The sequence below is a fragment of the Physeter macrocephalus genome, chromosome 11 (assembly GCF_002837175.3).
Source record: "Physeter macrocephalus isolate SW-GA chromosome 11, ASM283717v5, whole genome shotgun sequence".
NCBI lineage: Eukaryota > Metazoa > Chordata > Mammalia > Artiodactyla > Physeteridae > Physeter > Physeter macrocephalus.
Window position 1 is genome coordinate 182,039,304 of NC_041224.1, and position 20,911 is coordinate 182,060,214.

The 20,911-nt window shown below is 69.4% G+C and overlaps 1 protein-coding gene across 6 annotated transcripts in view; it reads right to left on the reverse strand.

Annotated features, from left to right (window-relative positions):
* JAG2 (jagged canonical Notch ligand 2) overlaps positions 1–15,695 on the reverse strand; it is a 27,226-nt gene extending 11,531 nt beyond the window's left edge. For 3 of the 6 annotated variants that reach the window (XM_055088764.1, XM_055088766.1, XM_055088765.1), the window contains exons 1-2: positions 4,152–4,789; positions 3,954–4,014 (exon numbers count right to left, since the gene is read on the reverse strand). In XM_055088764.1, coding sequence (XP_054944739.1) covers positions 3,954–4,014; positions 4,152–4,443 — 353 coding nt within the window. In that variant the 5' untranslated portion in view covers positions 4,444–4,789. Of the gene's footprint in view, positions 1–3,953; positions 4,015–4,151; positions 4,791–5,203; positions 5,265–5,401; positions 5,654–7,468; positions 7,527–15,070; positions 15,422–15,593 lie in introns of those variants that run through there. The other 3 variants (XM_055088767.1, XM_024130992.3, XM_055088763.1) reach the window with 2 other exon arrangements.
* Positions 15,696–20,911: the final 5,216 nt, after the last annotated feature.

A 20,911-nucleotide genomic window follows, 5' to 3' on the forward strand; every position in this document is an offset into this window, starting at 1 on the left:
GGGGGTGGGGGGGGGGCGGTGTGTGTGCCGGCCTGGGCCACACCCCCCCACCCCCCACCCTCCCTCCGGGGGACCCCTGCCAGGGAGCACGAGGGTCCCTCGGGCGTGGTCTCGGCCCTGGGTGGGGCAGCCCTCTCCAGGCCCCCCCCACCCCAGCTTTCCTGGCCCCAGAAGCCCAGGGAGGAGACGGCAGGAAGGCACGGCCATCTCCGCAGCAGCATCCGGTGGGGGTTTGTCCTGCGCTGAAACCTGAGCCCTGAGCCACGGGTGGCAGCTGGGCCTCACCCACAGGCCAGGGAGAGAGGCGGCTAGGGCTCACCTAGAGCCTCTGTCCCGAGAGTCCCGCGCCGCAGCCCCGCCCGCTCCGCGCCTTCCTGCGCAGCCCACACTGCAGTGGAGGGCGGGCCTCTCCCACCCCCCTCCCACACGGCCACCCAGAGCCGCCAGCGCGGCCCCAGGACTGCGCTGCCCACGGGCCCGGCCCGGGCGTGCGGGGCTGCGACCCAGCCCCACTGCGCTCACGACCCAGGTGGGGACCTGTCTGCCCGGAGTCCCAGGGCTCACGCCCACCACACAGGGCACAGGGCAGGGCAGAGGGCAGGGCTTCAGAGGAGGGCTTCAGAGGAGGGCAGAGGGCAGGGCTTCAGAGGAGGGCTTCAGAGGAGGGCAGAGGGCAGGGCTTCAGAGGAGGGCTTCAGAGGAGGGCAGAGGGCAGGGCTTCAGAGGAGGGCTTCAGAGGAGGGCAGAGGGCAGGGCTTCAGAGGAGGGCTTCAGAGGAGGGCAGAGGGCAGGGCTTCAGAGGAGGGCTTCAGAGGAGGGCAGAGGGCAGGGCTTCAGAGGAGGGCTTCAGAGGAGGGCAGAGGGCAGGGCTTCAGAGGAGGGCTTCAGAGGAGGGCAGAGGGCAGGGCTTCAGAGGAGGGCTTCAGAGGAGGGCAGAGGGCAGGGCTTCAGAGGAGGGCTTCAGGGGAGGGCACAGGGCAGGGCAGAGGGCAGGGCTTCAGGGGAGGGCAGAGGGCAGGGCAGAGGGCACGGCTTCAGAGGAGGGCCCTGCCCAGGGCAGAGGGCAGTCCTGCACCCAGCCTCCCGCCCAGGATCTGGTTCCTGAGGGTGCCCGTCCCTCAAGACATGAACCCACGCTGGGCCAGGCCCCCAGGCGCCCTCTCACCGGCACCGTGCTCCCCACGCCGCTTGGAGATCCACGCAACTTGTCTGACACCCGGCAGAGTGTGTGGCCGGGTGGGTGCAGCCCTAGCCCCCTGCCTGCCCCTGGGCAGCCTGCCCGCCTCCCTGCCCTGGGACTGGCGGGTCGGCTCCACGTGCCACTTCCCAGGCCAAAGCCACCACAGGATGAGCAGAGGGTCACCCCTCGTCCCGGCCCCCAGCCCCCATACACTGCCCTCCCTGTCCAAACTCAACAGGGGAGTTACTAAACTTCTCTGCTTAGCGCCCTTACCTGAAACACACACCTGGGAGCAAACCCACCCTCCAGAAGGGGTCCTGGGACGAGTGAGCCAGGGCTGGGGCAGAGGCCCCACTCGCTGCACCTGCTCATCCCTCTGCCAACGTGCAGGCCCCCCCCCGGGGGCTCGCCCCTGAGCGTCCACCCGGTCCCCCAGGCCCAGCTCCCGGGCCGTCCTCGTGCACCCCCCGCACCCACCCTTGCTCACACACCCTAGAGAGCCCTGCTCGAAACCCCCCAGCTCCACACCCCGGCCCCGCCCCCCCAGCTGTCCCAACCCCCCGCTTCTGCGCTCACTACCTGGCAGATCTACTCCTCCCTTCCCACAGCCGCCTGACCCTGCCCAAGCCGGCGGCTCTACCTTCCTGTCCCGAGAGTCCCGCGCCGCAGCCCCGCCCGCTCCGCGCCTTCCTGCGCAGCCCACACTGCAGTGGAGGGCGGGCCTCTCCCACCCCCCTCCCACACGGCCACCCAGAGCCGCCAGCGCGGCCCCAGGACTGCGCTGCCCACGGGCCCGGCCCGGGCGTGCGGGGCTGCGACCCAGCCCCACTGCGCTCACGACCCAGGTGGGGACCTGTCTGCCCGGAGTCCCAGGGCTCACGCCCACCACACAGGGCACAGGGCAGGGCAGAGGGCAGGGCTTCAGAGGAGGGCTTCAGAGGAGGGCAGAGGGCAGGGCTTCAGAGGAGGGCTTCAGGGGAGGGCACAGGGCAGGGCAGAGGGCAGGGCTTCAGGGGAGGGCAGAGGGCAGGGCAGAGGGCACGGCTTCAGAGGAGGGCCCTGCCCAGGGCAGAGGGCAGTCCTGCACCCAGCCTCCCGCCCAGGATCTGGTTCCTGAGGGTGCCCGTCCCTCAAGACATGAACCCACGCTGGGCCAGGCCCCCAGGCGCCCTCTCACCGGCACCGTGCTCCCCACGCCGCTTGGAGATCCACGCAACTTGTCTGACACCCGGCAGAGTGTGTGGCCGGGTGGGTGCAGCCCTAGCCCCCTGCCTGCCCCTGGGCAGCCTGCCCGCCTCCCTGCCCTGGGACTGGCGGGTCGGCTCCACGTGCCACTTCCCAGGCCAAAGCCACCACAGGATGAGCAGAGGGTCACCCCTCGTCCCGGCCCCCAGCCCCCATACACTGCCCTCCCTGTCCAAACTCAACAGGGGAGTTACTAAACTTCTCTGCTTAGCGCCCTTACCTGAAACACACACCTGGGAGCAAACCCACCCTCCAGAAGGGGTCCTGGGACGAGTGAGACAAGGCTGGGGCAGAGGCCTCACTCGCTGCACCTGCTCATCCCTCTGCCAACGTGCAGGCCCCCCCCCGGGGGCTCGCCCCTGAGCGTCCACCCGGTCCCCCAGGCCCAGCTCCCGGGCCGTCCTCGTGCACCCCCCGCACCCACCCTTGCTCACACACCCTAGAGAGCCCTGCTCGAAACCCCCCAGCTCCACACCCCGGCCCCGCCCCCCCAGCTGTCCCAACCCCCCGCTTCTGCGCTCACTACCTGGCAGATCTACTCCTCCCTTCCCACAGCCGCCTGACCCTGCCCAAGCCGGCAGCTCTACCTTCCCCCCAGTCGAGGTCTCCGATGGCCGCCACTGTCTGCATGAGGCTGCGGGGACCCCTCGCTCTCTGGTTCCCTCTGACTCGTGGCAGCGGCCTCTGCCAGCTCCTCGTCGCACACTGTCACCAGCAGGAGACTGGGACTGGCTCCTGGACCTCTTCTCCTCTCCAACTGGCCCCCGTCTGCTGTCAGCACCGCCCGTACGCCTCAGGGGCCCACCCGTGTCTCGGGCCAGGCCTCTCCCCACAAACCCAGGGCAGGGCAGGGCACCTCCACATCACCTGCTACTCTTACCCCTGCCTGCTGCGCCTGGGCCCACCCCTGTGTCCAGTGGCACAGGGTACAGAAGGCTTGGGGTCCTCCCGATCCCCCACTCCTCCACTCCAGGACGTCTGCAGGACCTGCCCACCCTTCCACCTCCCACTGGACCGTCACCGTCACACACCCCCTCCCCGGCCCGGCCCCTCCCACACAGCAGCTGCTCGGGTCCGTCCACCCCACCTCGCTCTGCTCAAGCCTGCAGCAGCCTCTCCTTCTTTTCTAGGTCCCCCCCGCCACTCACCACCCTCCCCCTGTCCTCCACCCACCAGCACAGCCACTGTGCCCTCTGCACCTCCTGTGCTGCAGACACCCGCCCTAGGGTGGCTCTCCGCCCCCCGGCCTCTGCCCCTTGTGTAAGACCGTCCCAACCAAGTTACGTGGAACGGCCCTGGCCGCGCCCCCTCCCCAGGCCCCCGCCACCCTGCCCTCGCCCCGGCTCTGAGGCAGCGTGCGCCCCCGCGCCGATGATAAGCCGCGTGGGAGCAGGGCCCGTGTCCCCACTCACGGCGGCCCCAACACCCAGCTCCCCAGCGCCGCACACACAGCAGGCGCTCGGCCAAATCCCGCCGAGGGGGCCAGCGTGCCTGGAGGGCAAAGAAGGGGCAGGCGCCTGGCACTCACCTGCACTCCCCAGGCACGGAGCATCCCCCGTGGAGCAGGTTACACCCTTGTTTACACACGGCTGCAGAGAGAGATCAGATCGGAGAGGCACCGCTGCGGCCAGCCTCGCACGGGCCCCACGGCCCTGAGGCAGGCCCGGGGGGGGGCCTCCGGCTGGCGCCCCACAGCCCTCCGCGTGGCCCCGCGCAGCCCACTCACCCTCCTTGCACTCCTTGCCCATCCAGCCGTCCATGCAGGCCTTGTTGCCGTACTGGTCGCAGGTGTAGTGGCCGAAGAAGTCGTTGCGGGGCCGGCAGAACTTGTTGCAGGTGGCGCTGTAGTAGTTCTCGTCGCAGCGCACGCGGATCTTCAGCTCCAGGTGTGCCACGTGGCCGCTGAAATGCAGGCTCTTCCAGCGGTCCTCCGGGTTGATCATGCCCGCGTGCGACACCCGCTCGATCAGCAGTTCCTCTTGGAGGGGCGGCAGAGTCAGCCGGCGCAGCCGCCACATCCCCCTCGGAGGCTCACAGCCCGCCAAACCACGCGGCCAGCGGCCTCGGGCCGCAGAGCCGGGACAGCAGGGCCGCCGCAGGAAGCGCGGGGCTAGAGGAGCCTCCTGCTCCCCAGACGCAGGCGGGGCCGGCAGGGCTGGGCGGGGGCGTCCCCTCCCCGCCTGTGCCCCGCAGCCCTGCTCCCACTGGCACCCCCACCGGGCACCACGCCCACCCCTCGCTGCTGGACGTCGCTGGCCACCCTCCCGCCCCTGCCGGGACCCCCTCTCTCTGAAGGCCTTCCCAGCAGCGACCGTACGGCTCACTACCGCCCATCTGAAAACAAGCCTCTCTCGGCCCCGAGCACGCACGGATCCAGCGACCCGATGGCTGGGCCTCCCTTCAAACCAAGGTCCTCCACCCACCAGCACAGCCACTGTGCCCTCTGCACCTCCTGTGCTGCAGACACCCGCCCTAGGGTGGCTCTCCGCCCCCCGGCCTCTGCCCCTTGTGTAAGACCGTCCCAACCAAGTTACGTGGAACGGCCCTGGCCGCGCCCCCTCCCCAGGCCCCCGCCACCCTGCCCTCGCCCCGGCTCTGAGGCAGCGTGCGCCCCCGCGCCGATGATAAGCCGCGTGGGAGCAGGGCCCGTGTCCCCACTCACGGCGGCCCCAACACCCAGCTCCCCAGCGCCGCACACACAGCAGGCGCTCGGCCAAATCCCGCCGAGGGGGCCAGCGTGCCTGGAGGGCAAAGAAGGGGCAGGCGCCTGGCACTCACCTGCACTCCCCAGGCACGGAGCATCCCCCGTGGAGCAGGTTACACCCTTGTTTACACACGGCTGCAGAGAGAGATCAGATCGGAGAGGCACCGCTGCGGCCAGCCTCGCACGGGCCCCACGGCCCTGAGGCAGGCCCGGGGGGGGGCCTCCGGCTGGCGCCCCACAGCCCTCCGCGTGGCCCCGCGCAGCCCACTCACCCTCCTTGCACTCCTTGCCCATCCAGCCGTCCATGCAGGCCTTGTTGCCGTACTGGTCGCAGGTGTAGTGGCCGAAGAAGTCGTTGCGGGGCCGGCAGAACTTGTTGCAGGTGGCGCTGTAGTAGTTCTCGTCGCAGCGCACGCGGATCTTCAGCTCCAGGTGTGCCACGTGGCCGCTGAAATGCAGGCTCTTCCAGCGGTCCTCCGGGTTGATCATGCCCGCGTGCGACACCCGCTCGATCAGCAGTTCCTCTTGGAGGGGCGGCAGAGTCAGCCGGCGCAGCCGCCACATCCCCCTCGGAGGCTCACAGCCCGCCAAACCACGCGGCCAGCGGCCTCGGGCCGCAGAGCCGGGACAGCAGGGCCGCCACAGGAAGCGCGGGGCTAGAGGAGCCTCCTGCTCCCCAGACGCAGGCGGGGCCGGCAGGGCTGGGCGGGGGCGTCCCCTCCCCGCCTGTGCCCCGCAGCCCTGCTCCCACTGGCACCCCCACCGGGCACCACGCCCACCCCTCGCTGCTGGACGTCGCTGGCCACCCTCCCGCCCCTGCCGGGACCCCCTCTCTCTGAAGGCCTTCCCAGCAGCGACCGTACGGCTCACTACCGCCCATCTGAAAACAAGCCTCTCTCGGCCCCGAGCACGCACGGATCCAGCGACCCGATGGCTGGGCCTCCCTTCAAACCAAGCTGCCGCGTGGGTGGAAGCGCCCCGAGCTGGCAACCACAGGCAGAGGGCTCGTGGTACGTCTCCCTACACGTTTGTACCAGTTTGGGGAAGTCTGCAATAAGAGGTTAAGGATGCCGTGCATCCCCCCACCCCCGAGCTACAGGAAAGGCCAGGCCCCTCCCTGAAGCGTCTCTCCCTGGGCCGACCCATCGCCGCCCTCCTCCGGGAACACTCCTGCCCTGGGCGTCCCGTCCCCACGCCCGCCCAGTCCCGCTGACCGCCGCTTCCAGCCCGGCCCCTCTGCGTCCCCAGAGCATTGTCACCTGTGGGACCCAGGGGCGCGGTCTGCCTCGGCATCCAACTGCCCGCGTGACACTGCCCCCAGACGCAGCGCGTCCAAACTGTGCTCCGGCCCGTCCGCCTGACGGTTTCTTGGCCCTGCGGCTGCTCAGGCCACCCCTACCCGCTCTCACCACGTCCAACCCATCAGCAAGCCCCGTGCCTTGACCTTTAGAGCGACCGGAGCCCCTCTCACCCCGCAGGCTGCTCCTGGTCCCAGCACCCCCAACCGCCACCTGGGTTCACACAACAGCCTCCTCACCCATCTCCACGCCGGCCCTGCAACCCACCGTCCACGCAGCAGCCCGAGCGACCCTGCTCCAGGAGAAAGCCAGCCCACGAAGCCTCCGCTGGGTCAGGCCCCAGCCTTGCTGACCTAATCGCTGCCTCCACCCCTGCCACAAGGGCCCCATGTTGTTCTCCAAATCGCATCGGGCTCACTCCTGCCTCAGGGCCTTGGCACTTACTGCTCCTGCCGCGCACGCAGATGCTCTTCCTCGTTTGTCCACAGAAAACCTCTCTGCCCTACCACCACAGGGCCCCACAGACGCCGTGCGAGGTCGGCCAGCCACCAGGGGATCCTGCGGGGGAGGGCCACCAAGCCCCACGGTTCCAGGGCAGAGAGGGGCTCAGAAAGCCAGAGAGGGCTCTCAGCAGCGAACCACTCCGCTGTGCCACTGACCCGGCCTCAAAAGAACAGGCTTGGGTTCGGGCATCAGCAGGAGGCTACGGGAGCACCGGGGAGGCCCAGGTACGGGCCCTCGGCGAGGACACACGCCCATCAGAAAAACACAGAGGAAGCCGAGACTGGGGAGGAGGGCAGCGCATGTGCAGCTCAGCAAATCACAAGTGTGGCAGAGCTTCCTGGCAGCCAGGGCAAAAAGGGAGACAGCACAAAGATCCTCAGGGTAGAGGCAGCTTTCCTGCCACCTGGGCCTTTGTCCCCAGCAGGCAAAGGACCAGGAAGCTGGCTACGTGGGTCTCCGTGAGCGAGGGGGGTCAGCCTCCCAGCGCCCCGAGGAAGGCCTCGCAGGCAGCGGTCCGCCCAGCCGGGGCTAACTCACCATCCGGGGTGGTGTCATTGTCCCAGTCCCAGGCCTCCACGATGAGGGTGAAGGAGCGCTGCGGACACAGGGAGGGGCCCGTCAGGTACCCGAGGCCCCGCCCCAGCCCCCCCACCCCACCCCCGTGCCTCGGCCACACCCCCACTTTACCCCTCGGCTCCGAGGAGGGGTCTCCTCAGCAGACCCCGAGATGACCCCCTGGAGGAGGGAGACTGCCCCTCCAGGTCACGAAGGCTGGCGGGCGTGAGCTCGCGGCTCCCGCAGCCCCGTGGCCCACCGGCCAGCCCGACTGGCTTGGGTCAGGACGGAGAGAAGGGAGAGTGACCCAGACGGAGCAGCGGGCAGAAGGCGGGCGCGGCTGGAGCAGCCGCAGACAGGGGTTCCGGGTGGCCCAGGACCAGAGGGGGTTGAGGGGGAGTCCGCCCGGCAGCTCACGGGGGCCCAACCCACCGTGGGGAACAGGAGGTCCCACCCGCAGCCTGCCCGGGAGGGACGACGCCCCGTCACCAGGCCAGGGGCGGCAGGGGCAGGCCCAAGCGCTGGTGCCGCCCGCCCGCCCCCCGACACAGTGAATGTCTGCCCCGCTGGCCCGCCTCACCCGAGACCAGGAAAGCGGCCCCTGCTGCACAGATAGGGAAACCGAGGCCCAGGGACTGCCCAAGGCAGCCTCGGCCTACGCTCTCTCCCCTCCCTGCCCCCAAGACCATCCGGCCCTCGGGCGCCAGGCAAACGACGGGGTGAGTGATGGGGTGACGTCACTGAGCAGCCCCGGGACACCAGCGCCCCGCCTGCCGTGAAGACAGCCAGTCACTCCCAGGCACAAGCTCGCGCCTCGCCCCAGCCCTCCCTGCCCAGCTCTTCCCCGCCCGGGACCCTCTGTGGCTCCCCGCTCCGCGCTGCCCGGCCCCCTCTTCGGACCAGCCGCGAAGGTGCTGACTTCCACCCACCCAGCCCTAGCCCCACCCGGGCTGGGGGCTCCCAGGACAGGGCCACCTCTGGGACCACGGGCTGGCCGGCTTCCTGCCCGGGGGCTACTGCCCTGGGGAGGCCAGACTCCTCCCCACCCCCGGCACCCCACCTCCCAGCCCCTGCAGCTGCCTGCCGGCACCCCGCCCCACTCGGCCCTGGCTCTGCCGGCCCCCACGCCCGGCCCCAGGCGGCTCCCGGCTGCCTGCCACATCCAATCACGCCCACAGCCCCCGGCCACCCAGGCGTGGTCCTCCCTCGGGGCCCTCCCCTAGTCCCCTGCCCCTGGCCTCCAGCTGCTCTTCCTCTTCCCGCCCCCCCACGACACAGCCTCAGAGCCAGGACACACGTGCCCACCCTCGACTTCACTCAGCTCGCCTACGCCGCCGCCCCTGCCCTGAGCCCAGCCCCCCAGCAGCTGCCTCCCAGACACCCCCGGATGGCCCGCAGGAGCTCACGCTCACAGCCGCCAGCCTAGGACCCACACCCACCCAAGAAGCATGAGCAGGAAGTGGGGAACCATCCTCCATCCTTCTAGAACCCCGCCCCCTGCCCCCACAGAGCTGTCCCCAGGCTCTCAGTCCCACCTCTTGACTCTCCCCGAAACCCATTCCCTCACTCCTGCCCCTGCCCTCTGCCAGGCCATCGGGATCCGTGCCCAGGCTGCCCATCTCCACCAAAAGGGCTCCCGGCAGACACTGGGGTCTCCACACCCCCGTCCACAGGAGCCCCAATGACCCCCAGGGCTCTGTCCACATGTCCCCACTGCTCAGCCCTCTTGGGGCTCCCCGTGGCATGCGCCCTCCTCACAGGTACCCAGCACGCCCACCCTGACCCTGGGCCTTTGCACACACAGCTCCAGCCCTCTTCCTGGAACGCCGCCCTCAGGCCAGCCTTCCCCTGGCCACTCCCACCCCTGGTGACAGCCGGAGCGTCCAGCTCCCCCCTAGGCCACACTCCCTGGTCCATCCATCCGTCCATCCATCCGTCCATCCATCCATCCACCCGTCCGAGTATGCACCAGGCACAGCTCTGCCACCGGGGACCGGAACCTCTGCCCTGGCGGACGGGTGAGTCAGCGGGCCACGGAGCTGCTGTTCTAAAAGGGGGTCAGGGCAGGCCGCGGAGAGGGTGCCTCTGGGCTTGAGGCTGCAGAGTACGGGAAGAAGCGTCCCAAGCAGGAGCCACGTGGCAGGGCCTCGGGCTGGAAGAGCAGGGACGTGGGAACAGGGGTCTCAGGGTCAGACTGCGGGGCTGCCAGCCCCTGTGCCAGTTTTGGTGCTAACGCTTTGGAGCAAAGTGGGTGGCTGCCAGGTGGGTCTGAATGAGGCCAGAGACCAAGGGGGCTCCAGCAGTCGTGCTGGCCACCTGGCAGAACGGGCTATAAGGGAGGACGCAGGAGGAAGCAGGGAGCTGACGTGGGCTGCGCCCCAGAGGGCGGGACCACGGCGGTCAAGGCCCCCAGTAGGGCAGGCGGAGGAACGCCCCAGGCCGGGCTGCCCATCCCACGGGGCGCTCACCCCTTGGGGCAGCCGGAGTCCACCTCCCCACACCTGGGCTTCGGGGAGTAGGGAGCGCCTCCTGGCTCCCAGGAAACCCCACGCCAGCCACTCAGGTAGGATTACCGCCACCTTCGCCAGAGCCCGGGGCTCCGGTTACCTGCTCCCGCGGGGACATGTGCTGCCCGCCCACCCGCAAGGGCCCCACCGCCCGCCAGCTGGGTTCCCTACACCTGGACGGCAGGAAGTCATCCAGAGAGAACCTGAGCCAGTGGGTGGGGCGGCACCAGTACTGGGCCTCCACCTCCTCTCCTCCTCCCGACTGGCCTCTAGGACTCAGTTTCCCTCCTGCAAACGGCAACCTTTCGTTCCAGTGCTGCTGCCTTGCCGCCCACGGGCCCGGCAGGGCTTTGTCGACGCCAGAGCCCTACAGAACAGGAGAAAGGCACCAGGCCCGGACGGGAGGCCTCGGAGGGCGCCCTGTCATCCCAGGGACCGGGCTGGGGGTTGGGTGCCTGGGCAGGGTCGATGACAGCTAGGGGCCGGGGGCGGGTTCCCTAGTAAACAGGCAGAGGAACACCCCTGGCCAGGCACAGTTGGGCCACCAGCCTGCCCAACCTCGAGAGGCCCACCCAGCCGGCTGGCCTTAGTCCCTGAAGACCCAGCCACACCTCTTCCAGAAAGCCCGCCCTGACCTACCCGCACCCCCAAGGCCAGGTCCAAACCCTTGGTCTGACCCCCCAGAGAGGATGATGGGGCAGCCGCCCAAAGACATGGAAATGGCACAGGGCAGACGTGGGGCCGGATGTACCACACCCCACGGCCCAGGGCACCCCAGGCCAAGAAGGCCTAGCACAGACCCTGGACCCACTGCCCTGGTCCACGGGCTCCACCCTGGTTCCTCTCCCACAGCACCCTGCATCAGCGCCCGGCCCCCCACGGAGCAGAGCTTGATGCCGGCGCCAGGAGCTCTAAGCACAGATACGTTTCCTGAAACCGGAGCTTTAGAAAGGCCCAAGCCTCTGCCTCCATTGTCACCCGACAGGGAGGGGAGGGGGCCGCCCCCCGTCAAGGCGCCGGGCTCCGGCGCCCCGGCAGAGGAGCGGACCGCCGGCCTCCCCACAAGGGAAGCCAGACGCCCCCATTCCGCACCAAGGAGCAGACAGGGCCTTGCCTGGGCGCGCCCCTCCCACCCCACTGCGGGCCGCCAGCCCACGGTCTCCCGACACCTCACCACACGCACGTCGCGGGACCGCAAAGCCCACGCTCAGGTCGACCCTGGTCACACCAGGCTCACGGCAGCCTGGGGGATGAGGACCCCGGCGCACCTGGGCTCTGGGGGGACGCGGACCCTGGCCCAGGCCTGAGGATTAGAGACGCCTGTCTCCACCAAGAAACCCTTCATTGGTGCAGCCTGCCCTCATCCGGACACTACCCCTGAGGGAACCCCTGAAAGCCACAATCCCTCCGCGGAGCCCCTGCCCAAACCCTCCTGCCACGCTGCAGCCTTGCTCCCCGACCCACCTCTCAAGGCCCAGGGACAAAGCCCCAGCCCGTATCCAAGCGCTCCCTCCACTGGCCGGTGCAGCCGCCCCGGCGTCCCCACTTTGCCCGAGAGCCCCACCCTGCTGCCCCAGTATCAAAGCCCTGACCAAGAGCCCTGACGTACGAGGCAAGTGACTGGGCACGGAGTAGGTGCGGCCTGCCAAGGCCCGCCTGAGCAGGACCCCCAGGCCCCGCTGGGAAGGTACGGAGAGGAAGGGGGCGCAGGAGGCCCCGGGAGCAGTGTGGGGGAGGGGCCAGGGCCCACGTTAGCCCCCCACCCCAGTCCCCAGCTCCCTGGGTGTCGGGAGCACACGGAGGGTGGAGCCACACACCACCCAGGGCAGCTTAGGCGCTCCCAGGCGCAGACCTTGGCCTGGCCCCCCTTGGGACGAGGGCTCGTGCCGCTGACAAGCCCCCTTGGCAGTTGGATGTGGGGAGGCTGGGCCCCGTGCTCACATGCCGGCAGACCTCCCCCTTGGGTGGGCATGCCCTCGACTGGCCCAAGTGCCCCGCCCACCCCGAGCACATCGCAGCCCCCGCAGGGGACTCCGGCCTTCTGCTGGGCAGCCAGCGAGGAAGGGGGGAGACTAGGCCAGCCGGAAGGCCAGGCTGGGCACTGAGCCCTGCAGCCCTGTCCCGCCCCCACGAGACCACACGGTTGCACCACGCGGCCAGGTCCCAGGAGCTGCTCCGGCCCACGATCTCAGGTTGGCTACACGGTCAGAAACGCGATCGGGCCTAGGCCCACCTCGCTTCTCCTCACGACTCCAGCTTGGCTTTCACGAGCGGCCACACCCCATCCGTGCCACCACGCATAGCCTCCCCCTCGAACCCGCAGGGCTCGCTCCAGGAGCGGGGCCCTCGACTTGTGGGCCAGGTCCCGGGGTCCCAGGTACCAGAACGTAAACCAAGTAGGCAGGTGTGGCCTCTAACTAGGCAGCAGGTCCCCTCACTCGGGGCCCCCGATGCCACACTGCACCTCCACTGGCCAGCGCCACCTGGCCCCTCCGGCACCCCCAATGGCCACCTACCACACCCAGAGAGAACTCACACGTGTGCGCACGTGCACACTCACGTGACCAAACGTAGCCTCCGCCCTGCTAGCTGCAGGCCAGGCACTGGGGCCGACAGGGCATCACCTACCTCCTGGGGGGACCAGCAGGACGCGTACGGACATCCGTGGGGCGGGATGAGGAGAGAAGAGGCAGGCCTCACACCCAGGCTGACCCCACCTCCCGCACCTCCGAGACCCTAGACACGCCCCTCTCCAGAAAGCTACGCCCGACACCAACCTGAAACCACAGGCGGTAGACAGCGCAGGGACCCAGGCCCGTGCGGCCAGGTCAGGGTGCCCCAACCGGGCCTGGGGCAGCGGCGGAGGGGGGCGTTCGGGGCTGGCTGAGGGTCACTGGGGTAGGTGCAGAGCCCAGACCAGCTGCCGGTCCTCCCCCTCCAGGGGCCTGGGCCGGGTGCAGGAGGGCGGCTCCCCACACCCGTGCACCTCCAGCCACCTTCAAGGCCCTGCTCACACCCCTACTCTAGGGTCCGGAACGGGAGCCCTCCCACCTGAAGCCCCGAGGCAAGGCCCGGCCCCCTCCTCCGTCCCCAGGGCGCCAAACACAGTCCTCGCTTTCTCCGCTCAGGGTCAAGGGTCCTAGTGGGCACACTGGGTTCCAAACTCGCTCCAGCTCAACTCACCCCAGCTCACGGGACGGAGCTGGACTTGCAGCAGGCAGAGGCAGTGTGGCCCCAGGGCTGCTGCCGGCCGAGCGGAAATACCAGTGCGCTGCCATCGCCGCACCGGCTGCAGGCCTGGCAGCCAGGCCACACTACTGGCAGGGAGAAGAGGACAAGAGCAGCCCCCCAAGCACACGGCTACCCCCCCAGCCTCACCCCCGACCAGAGGGTGGGCCACCTGCTCCCTCCGGGAGGATCCAGCTGGGAGCAGGAGGAAGGGAGGTGAGCTGGCCCAGGACCTGGTGCTCAGTCTGCAGGCTCCTGCCTGGGGACACCAGGGCCTGCCCCGTCCCGTTCCACCCCTGGCCGGCCAGCGGGGCCGAGCGCCTGAGGGACACGCGTTGGCCCGCCACATTCCTCCAGGCCTCCCTGCCCCCACGGCCGCTGCTGCCAACTCGAGCCGAAAACACATCCTCAGGTAGCGATTTCGAACCATGCTGGCTCCAGCCCAAGCGCAGATGACAGGCTGCGGGCCCTGCTCAGACCTGCCTGACGCGCCGCTGCGGGGGCGAGGGGGCTGGGCTCATCCCGGCGCCCGGGGCCTCCCAGGCCGCCCCTGCCATTTCCACCCCAGGGACACATTCCCCACCTGAGGCCCCGGGGTCAAGGGAGACCCCAGAGGCCTGCCAGGTATGTGGGGGTAGGGCTGTGACCCCAGGGGGCTGTAGCCAGGGGTCAGGAAGGGGGGTAAATAGGATAGGGGAGGCCCCCGGCCTAGGCTGAGGAGAAGATGCCAGCACAGGGCTCAGAGCCGAGTGGGAGAGGAGGGCGTCGGGCCCAACTTCAACCAGCCCGGCCTCAACGCCCCGCCTCTTCCAGGACCAAGACATCAGATGGACGTATTCCTGTTGGCTCCCGCTGGCTGGTCCAGCCAGAGGTCCTTAGTCAAAAGAACAGCCTCTCAGTCGGAGCCTGGCCTCCTGCTACAGCCAGACCCACCCCCAGCTGCGGGGACCTGCTCCTGCCCACCGAGGCCCCACTTTACTGGGTCCTCTCTCATCCCTGCCCCCACCCAGTTCCATGCATGCAGCACAAAGACCTGGGAGGACCGGGGCCCCGCGGCTTCAGGCCACATCAGGCAACAGGAGGCCTTGACCTGCCCAACCACAGCTCCCTGCAAGCCACGGGGATGAACCACATCCCTACCAACATGCTCAGGCCCAAAGCTCCTGCCTGACAGGCCAGCCCCAAGCCCCCTTCCAACACCGAATAAAACTAAAAACCCAAGGCTGTAAAATGTAAGGAACCTGACAAAGAATCACTGCACCAGGGCCCACTGAACCTTCCCCGCGGGTCTGGGCCAGGAGCAAAGGCTGCCACCAACACACGTGCCAAAGGTCCGCCAGACCCAGGTCCCCCGGCGCCCGCCGGAGCTGCACCCCCACCCCCACCCCCGGGCATCCAGGAAACTGCAGGGCGGGCGCAGGCTGGCCGAGGGCCCGGGCGGCTCCGCCGGGGCCTGCCCCAGACCAGCCCCAGCACGCGCTGCGCACATGCCTCCGCGGCCTGCCCGGGCCCGAGGCGCCTGGCCGCGCCTCCCCACCCAGACAGACACGCGCAGGGCGACGCAGGCACACGCCGCGGGCCGCCGTGCACGCGGGCCGAGGCCACCCCGCCCCGCCGCGACCCCCGCGCGCCCACGTGGCCGGGCGCGGACCCGGCCCCACGGAGCAGGCGCCCGGGGTCCGCCTGCCGCGCGGCGCCCCCTGCCGGCCCCACCCGCCGGGTCCGGGCGCGCGCGGCTCGCACGCACGGCCGGGGCCGCAGGTGCCGGGAGGCCTAGGGGCCGAGGGGCGGCGGGCAGGGCGGGGCTGGGGGCCGGGCGCCGAGAGAGGGGGGTTGGGGGCGCACGTACCGGCCAGGCGAACTGGAAGGGGATGACGACGAGACCCGGGTCCTGGTCGCCTCCGGCCCGGGCCCGGGCCCGCGCCCGGTTCCCCGCGGCGCCCGCCGGCGGCAGATAGAAGGAGTTGCCGCCCAGCACGGGCGTGGCGCCGTGGCCGTAGCTGCAGGGCCCCGTGGGCGTCACCTTGGCCTGGTACTCCTTGAGGCACACGCGCACGTACGTGTCGCACTCGTCGTGGCCGCAGCCCCCCGCGCGCGTCGTCCGGCCGTCGCCGTCACAGCAGGCGCCGCTCAGCAGCTCCCCGTTCACGTTCCGCAGCGCGCTCAGCTGCAGCTCGAAATAGCCCATGGGCCGCGCCGCCTAAAAATAAGGCAGAGAGAGAGCGCAGGGAAGCGCGGGCCGGGGTCGCGAGCCGGGGCGCCCCGCCCCCAGCCGCCGCGCAGCCTCGAGGGCTTCCGAACCGCGGCGCCCGCAGGCGGTGCCGCCGGCCCCGAGGGACGACCCGGTGCGCCCCGTCCGCGCCCCCGCTCACCTGCACGCAGAGCGCCAACAGCAGCAGCAGCTGCCGGGGCAGGCGCCCCCGGCCCCGCGCCCGCATCGCCTCCTCGACCCCGCCCGCCGGCCCGCCGCCGCCGCCGCCGCCCTCGTGCAGGAGCCTCTCCCCAGTCGGAGGTTAAGTGTCTGTAATCGGGATATAAACGCGACGAAGAAGTCACACGGGTGCAACCTGACAGGTACAGTTTGACCATTTACCGGATTCAAACCTCTTTCCACCGCCACCCCCCCCGACCCCACCCCGAATCTACTGCATCCTTTTTGGAGTCTTCATTCTGGGGCACATTTTCTCAAGACTTAAACCCCACCAAAGAAAAGACGAACTGAAGTCAAACCGAGTCCCAGTGGGGTCCAGGGAGCCGGATTAAATGATGTCCATTTGTGCTCTATTTTCGTAGTGATGACGGCGGCGGCGGCGGCGGCGGCGGTGGCGATGGTGGGTCCCGGCCTCGGCTCTGCGCGCCCGCGCTCCCGGCGCCCGCAGCCAACAAGTTCGGGACAAGACTGACAGCTCGCTCGCCCATTCGTCACCCGCGTACCTGCATATGCATGAGGGGGCGGGGCCGAGCCGCGGGGTGGGGCTGGTGGGGGGGTGCCGGGGGCGTCCAGGATTTAAAGGCGGCGGAGGACTCCTCCTGCCAGCGTCTGGACCCGGCGCACGTTTCCCGGCACCCTCGGGCGGCGGGGCGGCGGGGCGGCGGGGCGGCGGCGGCAGATCCACTAAGGGCTCCGCCGAGCCGGCAGAGTGGTGCTGGGTGCCGCAAAGCGGCTTCCCCTCGCCCGAGCCCCGCCGGGTGTCAGGAGCCAGGGGGTGGGGCGCCCCCTGAGGTCACCGCCGTGGTCCCCTCCTATCGGTGCGCCGCCGCCGCGCTGTTCGCGGTCCCAAAGGAGATGCCGCCTCCTACACAAATCGGGGCTCGGCCCCACGCGGGGCGGGCGCGGCCTGGGACCCGAGCCTGCCCGGCCCTACTGCGCGCTCCCCTTCCCCCGTGAGTGCCCCCATCCGTGCCGCTCCTACCACCTCCACTCCGGCCGCAGGGGGCGCTGCTCCCCTCCCACGCCCCGGCCCTCTACGCCTCACTACCGGCGGGTCAGGAAGCCAGGGAACGAATGTTCTTCCGCGCAGACTGTGTGCCCAGTTCGGTGCTGGTGCGGGGGTCGCCAGGCCATACTTTCGAGGAACGCCCAGGACGGGTGTCGGGGCTTGGGCGGGGGGGGGTGCGAATAAAGGACGGTGGTGCGCCCCCAAAAGGACAAGGTGAGGGCCGCCCAAAGAGGCTCCTGCTGCTGTCCCGGTCGCCAGGCGCCCATATCCCACCCCCTGTCGTTGCCCTCTACTGGAGTAACCTCGCCTCGCCTCCTCCGAGGCTCCTTGTCTCCAGACATCCCAGCCTCTCCGCCAGTCAGCGTCCGTTTCAAGGCTGGAGCTCGCCTTTGCCGTTGGGGATACCGCTTCGGTCCAAAGGGGTCTTCCCGCTCAACCTCCATAGTAACTGGGCTTTCTTCATTCCCCTGGCTCCTCCGGCCCTGGGTTGGATGCTGGGAGTGCAGCCCCTGCCGGGAGCTGGTCACTGCTACAATTTGGGGCGGGGGGCCGGGGGGCTGGAATCCTTCCCGGAGGGAGAGAGCGTTGAAGGAGGCCGGGTTCAGGGGCAAAGGCAGTGGTAGAAGGAAGTCGGGAGCGCAGGCACCACCGTCTCTCACACTTGGGTATGTAGGTGCAGCAGCAGCCTAAGGGGCCTGATGCCCTGGTTTCACCGCCCCGCCTGCGGGTCCAGGCCTCAGGGGCCCAAAGAGACGGGCCTGGCTTTGCTCACTCCAAGCGCCCATCCCTACCTGCGCCCCTCTGTAGGCTGGGAGGGGGCAGGACACAAGCCAGGCACTGCCATGCACAGTGACCCCCACCAAATAAGGGAATGTGAGCTGTGTTCAGAGCCTTTCAGTTGCTTTCTTCCTGAGGGTGGGCAGCAGTTACTGCTGTGGGGACAGGGGGTTCCCCGGGGAGAGGCTTCCTCCTCTTTGCTCTGGCCCAGAGACAGTGCTGAGTACTGGACGCTCTGTCCAGGGGTCCGGGGCTCCGAGCCTGCCCATGCCGGCTGTCCTACACCCACGGCTCTCCTGCACTCAGTCAAGCGGTGAGCAAGGCAGACACAGCCCTTGCCCACCCTCAGGCAGTTCCCGGTGGGGGTGGGCAGAAAACATAGACAGACGATGTAGAACAGCAAACCGTAAGGGTGAGGCATGCAGCAGCACATGGGGAAGAAGCCTGCTAAGACCCAGAGGTCAGGCCAGGGTCAGCCAGGTGAGGGGCTGGGAAGAGCACATGCAAAGGCCCTGGGGCTGAGGAGAACACATGGCCAGGGCAGAGCAGGTGAGGGGCGGAGGCTGGAGGTGGTGGTGAGTGCCGGCTGTGCTGGGCCTGCCTGGCTAGAGTCTTCCTGCTAAGACTGACGGGAAGTCACAGAAAGCAGCTGAGCTGGGTTGGGCTGCACGTTTGTGATTTACGTTGTCACAAAGATCCCTGGCTTGGGGGGAGGGGCAGCACAGGGCGAGGTCAGACAGGGAGGCCATAGGCGGCCACTGCCATAGTGCAAACGAGAGGGGCCGAGGGGCCGCTGGCCGGGCCAGGGCCTGGCCGTGGAGAGGCGGAGGAGGGGGGACTTCCAGTGCAAGCAAGAGGCGGAATCTGGAGAACAGCCCCCACCCCACCCCACCCCCGCCGTGTGCCCCTCCCTCGTCCGAAGCTTCCTGCTCCTGGCCAGCTGTGGGAGGAGACGATGGCCTGGACTAGCTCACACGGTGGGTGGTGTGGCTGACGCTGGGCTTGCTGTGCGGCCGGTTCCGGAAGCTGCTGCGTTTCGGCTGAGGCTCTTCCCCTGCTCAGGGCTGTCTTCGGCATGAAGGCACCAGTGAGGGATGCTCACCCATCTCAAGGTTCCAGCTCCACCTGCCAGGGGACGCGGCCGCCCCGGAGCCCTTCCCACTGGCCAACCCTGCCTCAGGGATACAGGGAGCCCCCGCCCGCCCAGCAACCCTGGGGAGACAGTGGTCCGGCCCCATCTGCCTCCAGCCAGGCCCTTTGGGAACGGGACGGGCTCCCCGCCTCCCGGCCCAGGGCACAGAAACCCCCTAGCACTCATGGTCCTCTTCACTCTCCTGCCCCCTAGAAGCCACAGCCCAGACCTAAGGGACCCAGGAGAGGTTCAGGACAGGAAGCTGGCCGCTTGAGGGAAGGGGCAGGCATTGGGGCTGCTGGCAGAGGGGATCCTCCCTCCTGGGGTCCCCTCCTACAGGGATTTCTGTACCCCTTGGGCCAGAGGTATGGAGATCCAGAGGCAGCCAGGCTCCTGCCTCTTCCCTTGCTGAGCCAGGCTGCCCTGCTTCTTCCAGGAAGAACCCCAGCATTGTTCTGGGGCCCACTGGGCCACAACACCCCTCAGTCTCCCCACCCCACCCGCCCCCTAACCCAAGGGCTCCCTCTCCAAGCTCCTCACACCAGGCAAGTTCTGGGATGGGTCTCAACTCGTGCCGGACGAGGCACAGACGAGGTGGAGGCTGCTCCGCCTGGCCAGGGGGCTTCAGGACCAGGCCGGGGTACGAGCTGCTGGGCGTTTGGACAGAGCCGGCTGGGCTCAGGAGTGAGCTGCGCTTCCGCCCGTGTTCTGCGGTGCTAAATATAGCGGCCGGGGAGGGGAGTTTCCGGTTACAGCCCCCCCCACCCCTGCGCCGGGAAATCGATGCCAGCTCCATTAGGTGCGGCGGTGGTGCCTGCTGACCCGCCCCATCAGGCTGCCAAGCAGAGTGCGGGGCTGGACTGCGCCCAAGTCCGGGGCCCGGCCCCCACCCCCCGCCCCGCCAGCCTGGAGCCCGGCACGCTCCCCAGGGCACAGAGAGCCCCCAGCCCCAGCCGGTGCCCACGAGGGGCCCCTCTGAGATGGTGGGCAGCGCCTGCAGCCCAGCCCAGAAGGCCAGCGGAGCTCAGGAGGTGGGCATCAGGCAGTCCGCGAGACACAGGCAGGGTGGGCCGTGCCGCCCCGGGAATTCTCCAGGTGTTCTGGGGCCCGGGGCGGCCCACTAGGCCTCCTCTGGACGGGGCGGAGCTGGGCTGCTCAAGACCCCGGCGCGGCGCGACGCCTCCCCAGCAGCGTGTCACTGCCTGGCTGGGCTCCCAGGAGGCCCCACCTGGGTGGCCCCACCTGGGTCACAGCCGGCATTTGCATACAGGTGATGCTGCTTGAGTGGGCCCCTTGGGCGCAGCTGTCCCAGGGCAGCCTCGAATGCCAGGCTCGGGGGCTGTTGGCACTGAGCCACTGCCAGGGGGGACTCAGCCACACACGCTCCGAAGGCCAGCGGGAAGGGAAGTGCCCGCCTGCCTGGGGTGGGCCTGGGGCGAGGCGGCGGGGGTGGGCACAGGAGGGCCGGGGGACTTCAGCCCCGGGAAGGTGCCTCCACCTGACAGCGGGGTCTCGGCAGAAAGCAGGGCAGCAAGTCCTCCCTTGGCTTCCTCTACCATTCCAGCCCAGGGTCCAGTCCCAGGGGACACTGGGCACAGGGCACGAAGTCAGGTTCACGGCAAAGCTCCCGGTCACTCCAGCTCCCCAGTCCCCACCTGCCTGTCGGGCAGCATCCCCTGGACACCTTGCCCTCTCCAGGGTCAGTGGACCATGACCCAGGCTGCCCTCATCCCATCCCCTAGGGCACTGCCCAAGGGGCTGACCAGAGGATTTGGGGGCCTCTGGGAAAAGGCCGGGCCAGGTCACCACCCTCGGAAGGGGTCAGGCCTGCCTTCCCTCCAAGAAGCCTGCCTGGCCCTCAGGCTGGGCCCTCATCCCCAACTGATGGCCCGGCCGCGCCCACAGATGCCCATGACCGTGGTGACCAGCACACATTCTTCACGGTGGGCTCCAGCCCACCCATTATGTACAGAGGTCTTACTCGGTGCCTGGCTGAGTAGGCATCCAGCCCTCCTGCGGCCCCAAGCGCGTGCCAGCGTGCAAGGCAGGGGTCCTATGGGGCTTTCAGGCTACACCACACACAGGTTGGCAGGTGGGGTGAGACCTCATCACCAACACAGGGGACACAGGGCTACTGAGAGCCCCGGTCAGGGAGGGGACCCCTCACTGGCCCCAGAAGCAGGGAGCACGTGCCTTGTGGGTCTGTCCGCATCCTCTCCAGACGTGGCTGGCTCAGCCACCACTCCCGAGGCCACAGCTCCATCCATTGCCCAGTACCCAGTGGGCCCTGAGCGCTTGACATGGCTGAGGCCCTGTCCCCAGCCTCTCCTACCCCCAGAAG